Raw genomic sequence first — 19216 nt, 5'->3', positions numbered from 1 at the left:
TTGATGAGTGTTTATATTAGTTTCCTTTAAACGTCGTAATAAACATAAAAACCTACTGTTAATGTAAGAATACGAAAAATATGCATATTTCATATTTTATTACTTACCTCTTCATCATTATAAGTATTATAACACGATTATTTTTTAATGTTGAAAAACCGTTCGTAATAAGTTGTATGAATGGAACGGAACGCCTGTCAAAGAAGAGGCGTATTTTCTTACTGCAAGAATGTTTTAAGTTTCCAAAGGCAACATTCGATATTGTTTTTATAAATATACGATACACAAATAATCGTAAATAATGATATTTAGGTAATAATAGTACAATGTTTTAATATTTACAATTGTTTCTGTCTTATAGAACATGCATTTGAAAAAAAAACTCATTGAAGTGGGTACAATAATAATAACAAAATCTATTCTAGTCGAATAAAAGCTAGAAAAACACCTCTTCATAATGTCAATGTCAATGATGTCACAGAATTAATAATATAAAAAGTTTCGAATTCGATTCCTTAATACTTGTTGCTTTTCTTATTTTTTCGCAACTGTATTAAAAAACGTCGTTCGATACACGTGCGGATATGTCATTATTCACTCCACCCGAGTCTTGCCACTCGCCTACGGCTCGTGGCAAGATATCTCGGTAGCTCGGTGCTCGTAAAGTAATGACATACTTTCCGCACTAGCATCGAAATGTACTATATTTTATTCTGTTTTTTAGTATTTGTTATTATAGCGGCAACAGAAATACATCATCTGTGAAAATTTCAACTGTCTAGCTATCACGGTTCATGAGATACAGCCTGGTGACAGACGGACAGACAAACAGACAGACAGACATCAGAATCTTAGTAATAGGGTCCTGTTTTTACCCTTTGGGTACGAAACCCTAAAACACAAAAGGCTGATCATAAAGTATACTAGCATAATTGTAAACAGCACCATCTATCGGTAAATTGGCTAACTAATTTTCGCGACCTGTGTGAGGCTGTGTCTATGTTTTTTTTTTGGGATAATTATTTATTATGCGAACCGATTTCAACAATTTTTATTTTATTTGAAAGGTGTTTTCAATGTTATCTAGTAGAAATTTCAAGTAAAATACAAGCAAAGGAGGTTAAATTGCAAACAAACATAGAAAATGGTTTTTGATAGATAAAAAAAATCGTTAAGATATATGTGTGATCATATTTTTCCTGTAATATTTATGACGAATTGATAATGTTAGTTATATTAAAATTTGATAATTTTTCGTTGGTAAACTTCGGCAAAGATAGATTACATATCAGTGAAAGAACATGGGTCAAAATCATAAAAATAATTAATGCAAATAAAAAAATCATTTATCTATATTTAAATACATTCTATCGTATTTTTATAAATCTTCATTTTTAGTTTTAAAGTGTGTCGACAGATGGCAGTAACGCTCTAGTATCAGTTACTCCAAGTTACTCTATGACTTCGGTAATATGAAATAAAACTATGAAAAACGGATTATACCGCGTAGGTATATTGATTTATAATACATCCCGACGTTTCGAACCCTTTACAGCGTTCGTAGTCATCGGGTGGCTCGCTCGGGTGGCTCTGGGCGGGGGTTTTTATCGCGTATATATATATATATATATCTTTACTTGAAAATAGTTGTATTGTATAACTTAGCCTTATGAACCGATTTTGCATGTACAACCAGCCTTAAAGTTTATAGTCTATGATGGTTCATTATTTTTAGCATGTGGGTATTTTTGCACTTTGTAGCTTTTCCTCAGTAACCCGTTGACCACGAACGCTGTAAAGGGTTCGAAACGTCGGGATGTATTATAAATTCAATATACGAGATATAATCCGTTTTCATAGTTTTATTTTATGTGTAACTATCGCGGTAACCGAAGACAATATTATGTACACCAGTTCGGAGGTATGGTTATTTTTTCACATTTTCCTTTTTACGGAACCTTAAAATGGGACACAATCTGCCAAAATAGCAAACGAATGTTTTGGAGCCAATCAGTCTGGGGGTTGCGACCCCGAGGCGTTTAACGACACCTATTCGGAAAGTCTGGCGCCACAGTTAAACTGCCTTTACTTTGACGAGCCGTTGAAACAATTCAGCATCAGGTTTAACGGGTCTTCAATAACAATTTTGGCTTGGATGTGTCGTTGCAATGTACATATCAATGTCAAACTTAGCCACGCCCACTGATTTGGACGTGGTTTGGATGAACTTATGACTATCCCATCCTGTCCCAGAGGGAAAGATTTATCAGCGGCAATTTGTTTATGGAGAAAAAGTAGCAGTATGTATATAGTTACGCTGCAATAGTGACCGAAACACTATTTATGCAATCCTAAGATACTTAAGTCCAAAAACTGGTCAGCCTGATTGAAGTCACCACGAAGGGAATTAAAATGTTGGTCTAAGTTGATGGAGAACTGACATAGAGCTTCGCAGTGATTACACTCATTACGGGACTGAAACAGGGCGATGCACTGTCACCCATGCTTTTCACGTTCTACCAGGCCTATGGAGCTCTCCGCGCGAGCTCGGATTTATACCTACGACTCGCTTCCCGCCGGCGGGACTCAAGCTAGCCAGTGGTTGCTACACGCGCTCACGCACGCACGTCACCGCACGCTATGCCAAAGAAATGTCTTCGTCACGAACAAATAACACAGCTTGTAGTGTGGATGGATGCAAAAACAACAAAACAGATAAAAAATATAGTTTTTTCCTCTTTCGACGGATGAGGAAAAGTAAGTAGACATTCTCAATTTAGGTACTTACACCTACTGTTATTATTTTTACGATAGTTACAAGCTACGTAGGTACTATTAAATTGTTTTAAAGATGTAGGTATGTCTTTACGACACATTTATAGCTAGATATTTACCTAAGACACCTAAGTATTTGAAAGAAGCGTCGGCAACCCTAGCGTTGTGCCGGTGCGCGCGGTGCGTGGAGCGGCACGTTGAAGGTCACTCCATTGTATTTCTGTGTAGGTATCAAAACGGTAGGTATTTGCGTTTTCTTCGAGAGATAAGTATCTGCTCGTATGAACTATTATATAATCTGTGGTTCTACGTCCTAAAGAAATTTTTGTCACTGTGGAAGGAGGACTAGAACTAAATGAAAGCCATGAGGCTCCAAGCAGGGTTAATTCATTTGCGTTATGTGGCTACGCACATACTACTAGCTAGCATCACACGAAAAGACTGAGTATCTCCACATGCGTAGCTAAGAAATGCCCGCGTTCCAACCCAATATGTAAATGTAGGAGATATACTGTTCTTTAAAGCTTTTAATACAAATTGTTTTGTGTGAGGACCAAGTGCAATGAATCTTCGCCAGCGGAATTAGAATAGTACTGAGCGAACGACCTCAGTCCCGAGACAATGAAAGGAATATCTACTTACCTAAGTCCGTAAGTCCACAATAAAGGCAGCGTTGGAAAACTTTCATCTAGTCGTAATAACCGCAGCCAACTTAGCCTCTGACTACAATTCTTCTTAAAGCCGTTTCAAATCTAAATGTAAATGTTGTAGAGCATATTTTGAATCTAACCGATTTACGCAATGTGAGCATCATTGACTTTAGGTACTTTCTTGCTGTAATATTTTTAGTTGATTAAAACTTTTCAATTTGTCTAGAAAAGCAGAGCATTCGCTTCTTATTGCAAAGAAAATCCATTCAAATGAATTTGTAATATAAATCTTGATTTAAAGTTTGTCAAACATAGACAGAGAGAATCATACTATCTTTGTCTTACACTAGTACAGCACCCAAAAGAAAGGGATAAGTATAGTTTTTTCTGTTCTTATTTACTGACAAATTGGTTTGACCAACTATATTTATATATTTCTATATTTTTCTGTGTATTTAAGTAATTATATTATATATGTATACAGGGTGATCAATCCAAATGGGTCTGTAGGGGGAAGTCAGAAAACTATAAGAGATAGCGAAATCTGTTCTTAGGAACCATGGCGCATGGCGTCGATTTTAGATTTAATAATAATGACATTCAAACTTTTTTTTAAACTGTCATACATAACCGGGAATCGAACCTGGTCAATATTCATTATTGTAATCGCGTGAGTATTTGTTTGTATGAATGATCCTGAAATTAGAATAAAAAATTTGAAAAAATTTAATGCCATTTTGCCACGGCTCATTGGAGCCTGGGGTCCGCTTGGCAACCAATCCCAAGAATTGACGTGGGCACTACTTTTTACAAAAGCGACTGCCATCTGACCTTCCAACCCAGAGGGGACACTAGGCCTTATTGGCATTCTGTTTTTTTTAAAGCGCTGGTGGCCTAGCGGTAAGGGCGTGCGTCTCGCTTTCGTAAAAACTAGTGCCCACGTCAATTCTTGGCATTGGTTGCCAAGCGGCCCCAGGCTCCCATGAGCCGAGACAAAATGCCGGGACAACGCGAGGAAAATGATGATGGCATTCAATTTTTTCTAATTTTTTATTCAAATTTCAGGATCAATTATACAAACAAATACCGATTATATACATAAAGAATATTGACCAGGTTCGATTCCCGGTTATGTATGAGAGTTTAAAAAAAAGTTTACATGTCATTATTATCAACTAAAATCGACGCCATGCGCCATGGTTCCTAAGAACAGATTTCGCTATCAGTTTCTGACCTCCATACTGACCCATTTGGATTGATCACCCGTATATCGTTGTCTGAGTACCTATAACACAAGCCTCCTTGGGCTTGGGCTTGGGACTTAGTTAATTTGTGTAAGAATGTCCCTATACCTAGTTATTTATTTATATTTACCTATTCGTGTTCTAAGTAGGTTAAGTAATTGAATACGAGGTTGAATGTAAGTAGTTAGGTACATTACGATAGAATATTTATGACACACGTGCACATGTGCTAGGTACTATGATAGTGTGTTAGACTTGAGGTGGTATTGTAGGGTAAGTTGTTGATATTATTATGTTGATCAATGAAACACCAAAAGCTCAAACCTTCCTATCTCTGGTGTTTTTAAAGTTATGAGTTAATTTAAGTGTGATATTTCGTATGAAGATAAACAATTTATGTTGGTCAAGCAAATCTTATCAGTAGAAAAAGGCGCGAAATTCAGATGTTTTATGGGACGATATCCCTTCGCGCCTACATTTTTAGGGTTCCGTATCCAAAGGGTAAAAACGGGACCCTATTACTAAGACTCCGCTGCCTGTGTGTCTGTCTGTCTGTCCGTCTGTCACGAGGCTGTATCTCATGAACCGTGGTAGCTAGACAGTTGAAATTTTCACAGATGATGTATTTCTGTTGCCGCTATAAAACACTCCAATTTTTACAGTGAAACAAATGTAATATAGTTGGTCAAACCAAATTGGCAGTAAATAAGAACAAAAAACTACTCGTCCTTTTCTTTTGTGTGCTAGTACTAGTGTAAGACAAAGATAGTATGATTCTCTCTGTCTATGTTTGAAATGAGACAGTCCTTTGACAAACTATAAGTTAGTACTTGATATGTTATTTTTGTAATTATTGTAATTTTGTTTAGTTTAATCTAGATTTATGTTTGTTATAATTTTATGTAAATTATGATCCTAGTTGGACGAAATAAAAATGATTTAATTTAATTTAATTTAATGAGGGCTATCGTTTTTTTGCTCACCAGTTGGCGCCTCTGTTGATGGTGGTCCAAAAGACTAAAGAACAGCTGTCAGTCATTGAAGTGACAAGTGACATTTGACATTTCGAACTATGGAAAAGACCACCATCTACACTAGCGCCCCTAGCGGCGAATTCATACGCGTTAGCCCTCATTTTCATGTGACCTCTTGCTGGCACATGCTCAAGGCACTGGACTCGCATTCTGCATTCATGCAACGCACTTACAACCCCTCTGGTGTTGCGGGTGTCCATGGGCGGCGGTAATCGCTTACCATCAGGTGATCCGTCTGCTCGTTTGCCTCCTATTTCATAAAAAAAAAAATCTTCTTTAAGGGGGGTCAGTTGTTCGGAACTGTCATATTTTTGTTCTAACTGACAGGCCGATATCGTCTGGCAGACTGATAGTCAGTGGGCGGGTTTATATTGCTGTTGCCTCAGAATAATAACTTAAGCTGAGGCTGTTGCCTTATTTTGTACGGATTACATACGCCACGTGCAAGAGCATTTTGTCAGCTCAAATAATACAAGAACCCACGCCCCGATTTAAAAAGAAAAGCACATGCCTTGGCTATCAAAAGTGTCAAATCAAATGTCAAATTTGACAGCTCCCTCCGGCAAAGTTATGAATTACTCAAAAGAATATCTACGAAGGTTAATATTAATATAATACTAGTGTACGTAATAACAACGTATAAATAAATCATTTTTATCGACGCAAAATGTACTCAAACATAATCATGCAAAGGTTTGTTTCATATTCTAATTCCTTTCTTATTTATAGGTTATGGATTGCCTGTATAATTATTTATGTGTTTGTATTAAAATTTTCAGGCAATGGTCAAAGTTAGCGTGTTTGTGCCGTTACTCGTCGGTGGTGGAAGGTCAGCGGGTACCGCAGACTACCTCTAGTGACGGGATATCGCCTCCGCCTCGTATTCCCAGAGGCCCTACTGATATTCTACAGGCCTTAGCAGCCACTGTTGGACCAGACCCCACAGCCGCTCATTACAAGTAAGCTATTACAAATAAACCTTTCAATTTGTAAATAAATATTATGTTATGTGACAATCTTACACAGATCAAACTAGTCCCACCCACGGTAAGAGTTGTGTTGTGGCTACTAGACAATTTATATATATAGATATTTAAATGTAGAGATGTTCATAACTAACTATAAAACGATTAAATAGCAAATGCCCTTACCAAAATTAAATGAAATGTCTAGGCAAAGTCACTACCAACTAGAATGGCTGTAAAGGTTTTTAACCTTTTGATCTCCAAAGACATGTGTAATATATGCATTAATGTATTCCAAAAAGGTTTAAGATGGTGGGTTATATATAATAGTTGTGGCATTCAAAGGGTTAATAAATATACAATTATTGTAAAAAGACTTATAAATAAATTTTAAAATTTTAAAAACTTTAAACTAAGACATTGACAACTTACTGCTTACTGCTAGCCTTTCTCCGCAAGCAGACGTCTTGTCTGGTTGCTCTTGGCATAGGCCTCTCCCATATTCCTCCACGAGACAAGACATTGACAATACTGTTGTTAAATTATTCAGTACATCAGTATTATTAAAGCCCTTCATAAGTGCTTACTAATTTACAAATTTTTACATGTGGAACCATGTACAATGTAACATTTAATCGTACTTACTATAAATCAGATACCATGATGACCCTTACCTCATCCCACTGTCAAACTACCGTAAGCGAGCCTACGCATTGTCAGCGGAAGCTGGCCGTAAAGCAGCAGCTTGGATCCGAGACCAGCACTCAGACCTGTTTGCCACTCGCCAGTGGGACCCCCCAGGCAAGATGACCACTCCATACTTCAATGCTGATCCGAGAATAGAAGCCTTTGCGCCAAAACCTATTTACACAGATGAGAGCAAGGTATTATTTTAATTAAAATTTTGTTTATCATGCAAGAATGCAAGAATCAGTAAACAGTTAATCAATAATTAGTTTTTATCTATCCTATATCCATGCTAACAAAACAAACATATGTACGTAATTATGTATGCAACAAATGTATTTCTATTTCAGTTTATAACAAATGTGATTCTAAAAATGTTGTAGTCTTCATCTTCTCAAATGACTTTTTCCTCTAAGACGGTAATCTATTAAACAAAAGCCATTGTCTCTTTTGTGCGAGCTGACGGCCTTTGTGTGCCATTATGTGTTAGCGCGTGCCATGGCGCGTGCAGCGCTCACACACAATGGCACACAATGGCCGATCGCACACACAAAAGAGACAAATGTCTTTTGTTTAACAGATTACCGTCTGAGACTAAAAAGTCATTTGAAAAGATAAAGACTATAAATGATGAGTTTTACGAAAACAATTATGATAATAACGAAAATAAAATTATGTATTGCAAAAAACCATAGACAAATGTCTGTTGGATGGTCTGACATCATAGAAACTCATTTTCAGTTTAAAAGAAATTGTAGCAATACCCCTGACACAAAAAGTGTCTGGTTTTGCCCATATGTTTTTTTTTTATCCTGACTTTGCGCTCTCCTCCCTCTCAAACTCAGGTTAAATGGACAGATGGAACCCAATTGGATGTCGGCCCTAGTTCTACACATTAACTTCCAGTTTATCATTCAATTACTAATAGATATTTATGACCTTACAGGTAACAGAAGAAGATTTAAGATACACAATAAGGAATGCTCTTTTAGAAGATTCAGTAAAAGTGTTCCAACTGCTTGGGGGATCGGAAGCAGTGAGTGAGGAGCTCAAACTGGAATTCTTGCAGTTGCTTTGCTTTTGCAACGAGAAGGAGCTGGATTCTACTGAGTGGTTAGAAGAGCGGTGGTTCTCTGCAAATGCAAGAGAACGACAGGCCGCTACTTGGAGGTAAATGAGAAATGTGAGGCACTTAACTCAATACTCGGGTAAATCCATCTGTCAGATTATGTGATTTGGGTATTAAGAAAAGGTAATAGGGTAGAAATTTGCTGAGAGGGTCGAATGGATTTACCTGAGTTTGAAGTTAAGCGACACATGTTGTGTTGCTACAGTTGAACCCAGTGTATGTTTTTTCCAGTGTTTATTACTTTGAATTTTCATAATTTTAGTTAAAATAAAAATTAAACGATTATTTAGTATTCCTTATAATTATTCTCTTAAATCTTTTTGTATTAAATTAATATGTGTTTCACAATAGATTGGGTGGCCTGGCGGACAAAATTTTTACATCAATGGAACCCAAAAGCCCAGAGGCATATTGTGCCATCATTCAGGGCATGGCAAAATACTATCAGGTAAATCCTTTAAACTTGTAAACCAAGCAAATATGTTTTATATAGATCACTCTAGCGCAGGCACTATTGCGTACTTTTAAAAACTAAAAGACGTATGTACCGAACCGCGACCTTCGCCCGGTTCACATATTTGTTTCATGCTTTAACCCATATCTGCGTCCTTATCAGACGTACAGCGAACATGCCTCGGGCGGCAGCAAGGTCCTGATTCGATACGTACGTACGTCTATTAGCAGGTACTATTAAATTTTTCATTTTTTACATATGATTCAGTAAGTTTTCTTCTTCGATTTTACATGTTGATATGGCTTTGCCAGGAACTTAATCTCTATGCTAACATGCTATTTATGTAAGAAAAACCATCTAAATGACGAGCTTCTATCGGAAACGGGACGTTCCAGATCAATATAAATGCTTGAAGATGAGAATCAGTTCTCAAACATGATATCTCAGAGATAGCATGCTTGTTTTTGCATCCATTTCGACAACTAGATATAAGTATGTTTTTTCTATGCTATATATGTAAATATTATATGAGTTTATTTCAGTACAATTTATATCAATTTACATTAAAATTAACTAAAAAGTAAACTAAATATGTAAATAAATACTACTACTAAATATGTAAATAAATACATATCAACTAATATTGTCTTCCGTAGGCCGAAAGAGCTCACATGTTATATCAAGAAGCGCTAGAGAAAGGCATCCCACTTTCCACTGATGTGTTTAACTCTTTGTTGAGTTGTATCGGATTCCTCAAAGAGGGCGCTGCTCTCCGAATGGACGCTCTGAAAGATCTGCTGAGGCAAATGGCTGAGCAGGTAACACATGAATCATCTTAAAGTATAATACGATGATATATATATGACGTATACCCAAATGTCAACGACATTTTTACTTCACTTCTGGAGTCGTATGTATCCAAGAGCTACTCAACAACTTTTAGCATGTTGATGGAGATGGTATTGAAGCCCCAAAACTGCACGGACACAGTATGTATAGCAAAAAGTTTCCCGCGTAGTGACGTCATCAAAATGGCGCCCGCCTCGTTTCGACAAGTGCGAAGCGCATCCAAACTGTGCTTGCACCAGGGGGGTGTCACTGCGCAGTTTAGGTATATTTGGCCGGCGCACCGCCCGGGCAGGTGTATGGCAGTGGGCTGCCGCTCGCGCAAAATTGAAAATACGCAATGGCTTCGAAACCTAAATCGCGATCTAATCTGTATAAAAGATAATGTTCTGTTTACGGGTGTCTGAATAAACGGAAGAACAAGGAAGCAGAATATTATTATTTTTTAATTCCGGACTATATTGCCCGACATATTTTCAAAGGAATAAGTTCTTCTGTGGCATACCTACTTCCGTGAGAATCAGACATACTATCTCCGGCAAAAAAAATTATGTTTACAGAATCAACGTTTGTAATTCCTACATATTTATCTTAAAAATAATAAATCAGTAGGTGTAGGTACAAAAACTTGTCAAGTGACAACCCCGTGCCGACACTCGCAGCTCGGTCATAAAACTGCGGCGCGCAAAGAAGATTCACGGTTCGTGCGCGGTTATAAGTTTCAATTTTGCTTGCAGGCGGCGAGTGTAGGTATAATTTTGTACCTAAATCTGGCTTTTGTGAAGGAGTGAATTTTCTGTACGGTAGTACTATTACTTATTCTGTGCTTGCACGTCTCATATGAAAGCGGATCCTATTCTAAACTCCGATGTCTATTTTTCTCAACAATGTAGGCCATACCTACTTCACTTATTGCACATCACCATGATAAAAAGTTCTGTCAGCCAAGGGACGATAAACACAGTAAGCACAGTTCGTCTGAAGAACTGTTGTACCACGTTTAACTTAATGGAAAGGATTTTTAAATAAATAGATAAACCAATGTTCAAAAAACCGGCCAAGTGCGAGTCGGGCTCGCGCACGAAGGGTTCCGTAGTTTCGTACCATTACGCAAAAAAAAACGGCAAAAAGATCACGTTTGTTGTATGGGAGCCCCACTTAAATATTTATTTTATTCTGTTTTTAGCATTTGTTGTTATAGCGGCAACATAAATACATCATCTGTGAAAACTTCAACTGTCACTACCACTCGCCACTCGTAACTATCACTCGCCGTCTAGTTTTTAGTTTTAGTTTTTATACGATACTAACACTAGTAATAAGATTGTAATATTTGCTAACCATGTATGGACCTTTTAATAGTCTGAAATAAATAAAAAAAATTTATCGCGGTTCGTAAGATACAGCATGATGACAGACAGACAGCGGAGTCTTAGTAAAAGGGTCCCGTTTTTACCCCGTTTTAACCAGGAGCAGAGCAACAAATGACAAGAAATAGTTGATTTATCCATTATTGTCCTGCAGGGTATATCCCCAAACCAGCAGACCCTGAGCTCCTGCCTGCGGTCCATCTCCGCGTGGGGCGCGGGCAAGGCGCTGCAGCACCTCGCGCTGCAAGTCATCGCCGAGTTCCACAAACTGGACATCCAGCCGGGCTTGTCGGCATACTATTATCTGCTGTGCCTGTTTTGTAAAGAACGTAAGAATTTTCACCACTATACATGGTGTTTTTTTTTTATTGGGCACTAGTAGCTGTTACGAGAGAATGGTCATAGGAGACCTTGCCTAACTTTTTAAGTAATCTCGATTGGCATTTACAGATTTTACAGACATTTACAGACAAAAAAAAATCGATGCCAAAAAGTTGTTCTGATCTAACGAAGTTTATTTTTTATATCCCAAATGCGCTAGATACGTAAGCTTTTGAGAGACAGAGAAAACTAATGATAGGACTTTTTTCATTCAACAGTGTTGAATCAACACTCATTGAGGACAGTCTTGTGCTGCATTCAGCTATTTAAAGCGGTAGAATATAATACATATTACCTAATATGCAACAAACCCCAGGGGTGGGATAGGTATGTTAATAATTTTCACCTCAGCAGCTCGAACAAGCCTACTTTGGTCACTCCCTTCCCTTGAGTGAGGAAAGTGCGACTTTCCTCACTCCAGGGAGTGAAACAAAGAAGCTTTTTAATTTAGTGAAGGCCATGAACTGCCACTTCATTCTTCTATTACAAATTAGTTTTTTTTTCTCTGGTGCAACACGAGAGCAAAGTTATTTTACATCTCGTGTTTTTGAGTCCCTCGCTACGCTCAAGATTTTAACATGGAATCACTCGCTTCGCTCGTGATTCAATTATAGAATCTTCCGCTTTATCGGGACTCAAAATAAACACGCAAAAAAAAGCGATTTTCCTCTCTTGTTGCACAAATAACTATTGTACCATCATATTGTAGACGCTGAATGATGACATTATATGGACGAGTTTGCAAATCACCTCCATTGTTTTTAAAAACGCAGTGAAATTATCACAACTACTTTTTTACACCTTCCTTTAATAAAATATCTCATTAATTTTGATATCTTAATATTTTAAAGACATGCGAGTGGCCAACCCTTAAAAAGTAAATACCATTTTTTTACAGGTGGACCTCGCACAGATATATTGTCGCTGATTCTAAATGATTTGGAAAAGAGGGAGAGTTTAGATGCCAAAGAAGCCACAGATACGAATTTCTTCATAACAGCTATGGGCGTGTGCACTGATCACTTACAGGTAAATCTAAGTAAAATCGACAGACTAGACAAATTTTATCATTTGACATTGAAAATTTTAATTATGTATTTTTGTCATGTGTAATTTAAATAAATGATATTAGTTTTTTTTACATAAATGTAATTTTTGAGACGAGCTTATCGCCGACTGTACTGTTCTTTCGACAGTCATCTACTACTCATTGAAACTATTCTAATTAACACAAACTCAACGTGGTTGCGTCTTTTTATCGCCTAGTCCACGGAGTGTTGGCCGAAACGTTAATGCAATTTTTATTATTATTATTTAGCTTTATCCCACATTAGTGGTCCCCAAGGGTATAAGCCTCCTCCATCTGTTTCCACCTCTCTTTGTCGGTGGCAACATCCATCCATTTTTTTCCCGCAGCCTGTACAATGTCATCTGCCCATCTTTTTCTTTGCCTTCCCGCTCTTCTCTTTCCAGCTGGGCCTGGCCATTTTGTTACAAGATTTACCAGTACAAATTGAACCGTAAACTGTAACCGTCCGTTACGGCTTACGGTTCAATTTGTACTGGTTAATGGTTAATTGCAATTAACGTTCGGCGGTCACCATCATCGGTGTATGATAACACCTATTCCCAACTGTGCCCAGCGGGACAAATGGGAATACACCCCATCATGAGATCATCTCGAAGTCAGCATAATAATTATCGCATGATGTCCAGTATTTCAAAGCCAAAGTTGAATCTAATTTCGCTTCCAACTTTGACCGAAAGTAACATGACTATTAACTACCGGCCTAGTTAAATAAAAGGTTGTGAAAAGTAAAACAAAATATATAATATCTGGGGGCACGGTAGTGTCATTATATGTATTAAAAATTAAAGATATCTAATATTGATGCGGTTTTAACACCCCCTGGCACTGACTAAAATAACCGACTTGGTATCACATTACATCTCTAAACTTTTTTGTAGTAGAAGTATTGCGTTGCGAGACTGGCATCTTTTTACATGTAATGTTTTTGATGGGATACAATTTATTCTAGGACATAAATATGGCAGAGAGAGTGCACGCACTGCTGATGAAGGGAGACAACTATAAACTGGTCGGCGACGCTTACAAAGAGAGCATTTACTACAGACACTTCGTTACCGTCGCCTGCAGGTAAACATGTCACAACATGTCATGTGTGTCGGTGTCGGTTAAACAGGACCACGGACCTTACTTACTTTACGTTCCTTTTCTCAGGCACGCACCATTCGAGCGAACTACGGCGTTACTAGACACGTTAGTTCCTAACGTTTACGTCCCCGAGCCGTCCGTTATGGAAGAGGTTAGTTTATAAACATGAGTGTTCATATTTTATGAGTATAATCACAAAGTCCAGATAGGTTATAGGCGTTAAATTGTACAAATTGTAGTTGCTCTTTAGTCGCGTCTAGCAGTGTTGGCCGAAACGTTAATGCAATTAATTTGGTTAATTGCAATTAACGTTCGGCCAACACTGGCGCCTAGGCAAGCTAGAACTGTGCATGTGCTAATAAAAGCTGCCGCACACCGAAGGAGAAAGAGACAAGCTTATGTTCAACATCGAGTGTAACAAAGATTAATGGTATGCGCAAATTAATCAACAATAGTTATTTGTGCAACAAGAGAGGAAAGTTGGTTTTTCTTGCGAGTGTTTATTTTGAGTCCCGAGAAAGCGAAAGAGTCTATAATTGAATCACGAGCGAAGCGAGTGATTCTAAGGTAGAATCTTGAGCATAGCGAGGGACTCAAAAACACGAGATGTAAAATAACTTTGCTCTCGTGTTGCACACATAATTTTTCACCTCAGTAGTGAGAACATATTAAAGGTTAAAATGTATTTCGAATTACACAGAATAAACAGAAAAAAAAGTATTATAATATGTACGATACGATACGATACGATACGGGACCGGACCGTACCGGACCGTACCGTACCATAAAAAAAATGTAATAAAAGTATGAAGTTCATGGCCTTCACTAAATTAAAAAGCTACATTGTTTCACTCCCTGGAGTGAGGAAAGTCGCATTTTCCTCACTCCAGGGAGTGACGAAAGTAGGCTTGTTCGAGCTGCTGAGGTGAAAAAAACATATTCATTCGTAGGTAATGAAATAAATATGGAAGTATTTTTGTGCTCATTATATTCTAACCTATCTAAGTATAGATACATAAGGAGTCCCTATATGAGACCCTTGTAATTTGTGAACAGATAATAAAGACGCTGTCGGTGGGCGGCGCGGGCGCGGGCGGGCGGCTGGCGGGCGCGTGGGCGCAGCTCGTGGTGTTCGGGCTCGCCAAGCGCGCCAAGCTCGTCGAGCGCCTGCTGGACGCCATGGCCCACTGCTACCACTACCAGGGTATGAGGCGAGCTTCCTTCACTAGATTATAATATCATTACGGCCCGGACTTTTGGGTGCGGCTTTTGACAAGTCTGCCTCCTCTACACTATCGGCGATGATCGTCTTGCAAGCATCCACATGATCGCATGTACAACGCATTACGCAACCACCCGGCGATTCCCTTTGATGCGTGCCCAAAAAACCGACGTTCGCAGGCGATCAATGGCGATGATAGACGATGACTGGCGGGGACTGCCGAGTATGTCCTCTACACTATAGTGCCCGTCAGTCATCGTCTATCATCGCCGATAGTGTAGAAGAGCCATTAGGGAGAGAACATCACTGCTTATGAATGGTATTGATAAATTGAGATTATTTTTAGTTGTGTCTTTATTAAATAATACCTCAAACTTTCCGATGATACGTACTCTTTTCAACGGTCGATGATAAAAAAAGTTCGAAATATCGGAAAGTTTAATCCGTTTCATTTACTTTATTGAAATGAGTATAGGTAATTACGAATACCTTTATATTTTATAATGAGTTGATAAGCTAAGTAGGTATTTGCTCGCAAGTGTTATTTTGTTTAGATAAATTAACCGCATTGATAGAGTAATAGACTGATAATATCGATATATCGATAAAAAGCGCTGCTCTCTCTAAAATATGTCAGTAGTCGCACGCAAAATTCCAGGCCCTAATTACGAAAACTGTTACTTTATAATAACATATAAATTACACGCATGTTTAGAAGACGAGGTGAAGGCGCAGATGCGAGCGGCGGCAGCGGATGTGGTCAAGTTCGGCAAGCTGGCTGAGGAGCTGCAGGAAAGCAGGGAGATGCGCTCGCCTGTACAGAAGTGAGTAAAAATAGGGAAAATAATCCGTGTTACGAGTTATTTCCGGAAAACTTAAACAAGGGACCTTAACACCCCTTTTTCCGTGTGAATTTTTTAATGGAAATTTGCCTTTGTAAAAACATGTAACAATTCAATATAAAATCTACAATTTTGCGTTAGATCTTACCCATACTATACACGCGCTGAGTCTGGGGGCACGCCTTTTAAATAGAGCGTTGCATTGACGTATTTGACGATCAAAACGTTAACCAACGAACTGAGATTTGAGACAATGGATAACTAACTCAATTTAATTGTTTTAACTCAAAAAAGTCATTAAAGAGAATATTGTCGAATATTTTATTTATTTATTTTACATTAAATAATTTCACGGTTTAGACTCACTTATTTTAGTCACTTGTCGAAAGGAGACCTAGGCTCTCCGAAACATGTCCCGCGAGTGACTAAAACAAGTGAGTCTAAACCGTGAAATTATTTAATGTTAGTATGTCTCACAACAGTTTAAATTCGATTATTTAATTTATTTTAAAATTCGATTCAGACAACAAGGCCTATTGTACATATACCTTATAGACTAACATAATTTCATAAACTTAAATCTACACTATTTTGGCGACAGAACGGCGTGGCTCCGTTGAATCGTCTGCTCGTGTTGTCTGTTTTTGAATTTTGACATCTTGATCAATTTAAACAAGAACTGTTTGTTACACTTGTCTCCATTTCCCACAGACTATCAGCTACAGCGCTCAGCAATATCATCGAAATGTGCTCGGACGTGCCGGACAAGTCGGACCCAATGTGGGACGTGGTGCTGGACACGCTGGACGCGCTGCGGCGGGAGGAGGCGGTCGGCGTTCCCGCGCGCCCCGAGATCTTCGCCGAGACCGCCAAAAAGGCTGCCGCTGTCGGTAAACCGGCGGTTGCTGCTGTGAGTAACTAATACCTAACACATAATACGATGTGCTCAAACGTGTCAGTAAAGTCGGACCCGATGTGGGACATGGTGCTGGACACGCTGGACGGCTTGCGACGCGAGGAGGCGGCCGGAGTTCCCGCGCGCCCCGAGATCTTCTCCGAGACCGCCAAGAAGATTGCCGCTATCGGGAAACCGGCAGTAGCTGCTGTAAGTAACATTTTACGATGTGCTCTGACGTGCCGGACAAGTTGGACCCCATGTGGGACGTGGTGCTGGACACGCTGGACTGCACAAAATATATTGCGCCGTATAGCGCTGTCTTAGTTCAGCTATTTGCTACTATTGGACCAATTGAGTTCAAATCAAATTTGGTACACATATGTAAGTGGGTGGACCACAAACAGACGGATACCTAAAGTAGATAAATTATTTTTAAACATGGGGGGCTACTTTTGGGGGGCAAATTGGAAATTGAAAAAAAGTTTTAAAAACTATATCGTGTGGGCTCGTTGAGAGAATTTCAAAGATATTTTTTATGATATTAAGATAAATTGTTTTGGTTACTAGGTTTAAATTATGAAAAATAGACGGAAAATAGTTCTTAGTAGTTGGATTACAGGAGTACGTATGAGCGTGAAAAATTGTGATGTACGGAAGTCTTAGTTTGCGAGTCTGACTTGTGTACCTGTCTTTTTTAATACCACGACCGTGGTAAACAAGCGTGTAACCCGCCTTATGTTAGGCATCCACCACAGCCTAGGGGCGCTTGCAACTCTAGTGGAGTTACACGCGCGTTGCTGACCCTACAACTCCTACAAGCTTACAAGGCTTTCTCCTTAGGAGCACTGGAAACCTTACTTAGGACCACATACCTACAGACTAAATACTAGTACCTAGTATTAGTATTACCTAGAGTAGTCTTCTGTAAGGTGGGGGGTACTCCGGTACTTACCAGTTGGGATACTCCAGATTCGAGCTGTCTGGTTCTTTATTACAAAAATTCAATGTCATCTTTCGATGCAGGTTGATTCACGAAAGCTGGCACGAATGGAACGCACGAAGCTTTCATTGTATGAGTGACACCTGTATCGGTTTACAGTCAGAGCCACCATTTTATTAGTTAATACACACATAGATATTTTCATTCATTCGTGCCAGCTCTTGTTAATTGACATGTACGTGCCTGCGATACTCTAATAACTAGTACAACTTATAGGCGGCGGTGACATACCTCGCCGAGTGCGGCTTCGAAGAGGCGGCCTCGGCGTCGGTGGAGGCGCTGGCCGTGATGCTGAACCGGCCGCGGGAGGACGTGGAGCGGCTGCTGCACGACCCGCGGGGCCTGGCCGCGCTGCAGCCCTCCGCCGCGGTCGCCGCCGAGGCCTACCACATGTGAGTATACTTAACGCTATCTCTACTGAGCTCGTTCACTTACCTGTACTAACAATGGCATTCTGTTAAACAATAGTTATTTACGATACAAGTGCGGAAAAGAGGAAATTCGAAACGAGTGGCGATAAATTAAAACACGACCACAGGGAGTGTTTTAAATCGACACGAGTTGCGAATTACCTATTCGCACGTGTATCGTACAACGTTTTACAGTACATATGGCCCTTTAAACTTTCGACATATGCACGAAAAGTGCTATTTGACGCACTAGTGCGAGAAAGTAGCACCATATGTACTGTAAAAGCCATTATTTCTTTTGTGTCAGCGCGTGGCCTTTGTGCCTGAGGCTCACACACAATTGGCCACGCGCGCAGGCACGAAGGCCACGCGCTGACACAAAAGAAATAATGGCTTTTGTTTAACAGAATGCCATTGTTAGTACAGGTAAGTGAACGAGCTCAGTAGAGATAGCGTTAACTACATCTATAACGTCACCGACCATTGGTGAAATTGGTTGAATAAGCGTTGGTGTTTGGTGGCCTAATGATAAGGCGTGCCACTTTCAAACCGGATGTCGCGGGTTGGCCCCGACACGTATCAGGGCCGATTTTTATTTTGTACCTAGTCGATTTTTTTTCCGTTAGATTTTAATAAAATTTGGGGATAAATCTAACAAACAAAAAATCGACAGGAAAATAAAAGTCGGCAGTCATCGTCTATTATCGCCAATGATCACCTGCGACCCGTGAGTTGTCGGTTTTTTGGGCACGCATCAAAGGGAATCGCGGGTGGCTGCGTTGTACAGGCGATCATGTGGATATTTGCACGATGATCTTGCCGATGATAGACGATGATCCTATCAACGATCATCGCCGATAGTGTAGAGGAGGCATTATGTGGTGCTCCGTGTAGTAGTTGAAGTGGTCTGTGAATTAATTTCAGGGCCAAGACTGGAACACCAATGAGGGAGAGGGACGCATCGAGGTCGAGCTCCAGCTCGGACAGCAGTGGCTCTTCATCCGACGACGAATAACCACTCATTAAGGTATAATTAAGTAGTTTATTTAATAAAATATATAAGTAGATTACATTATCTTTTATTTTACCTTTAGCTAAACCCTAGAGACAATAGATAGTTATGAGTAAATTAA

General features: G+C 39.2%; 1 protein-coding gene across 1 annotated transcript; it reads left to right on the top strand.

Moving 5' to 3' along the window:
* The first annotated feature begins 6248 nt into the window (after nucleotides 1-6248).
* Nucleotides 6249-19144, top strand: LOC134741407 (small ribosomal subunit protein mS39). The gene is made up of 15 exons (XM_063674177.1): nucleotides 6249-6396; nucleotides 6483-6662; nucleotides 7324-7552; nucleotides 8302-8525; nucleotides 8836-8932; nucleotides 9595-9756; nucleotides 11309-11483; nucleotides 12434-12564; nucleotides 13575-13693; nucleotides 13778-13862; nucleotides 14768-14915; nucleotides 15649-15757; nucleotides 16487-16685; nucleotides 17890-18065; nucleotides 19008-19144. Exons 1-15 carry the CDS (start codon nucleotides 6371-6373, stop codon nucleotides 19096-19098), a joined length of 2151 nt encoding a protein of 716 aa, XP_063530247.1. The 5' UTR covers nucleotides 6249-6370; the 3' UTR covers nucleotides 19099-19144.
* The last annotated feature ends 72 nt before the right edge of the window (nucleotides 19145-19216 follow it).

Source organism: Cydia strobilella, chromosome 5 (assembly GCF_947568885.1).
Source record: "Cydia strobilella chromosome 5, ilCydStro3.1, whole genome shotgun sequence".
In the NCBI taxonomy this organism is placed as follows: Eukaryota; Metazoa; Arthropoda; class Insecta; order Lepidoptera; family Tortricidae; genus Cydia; species Cydia strobilella.
Note: the sequence above shows the minus strand (reverse complement) of the source record. Positions and strands in the feature narration are given on the sequence as shown.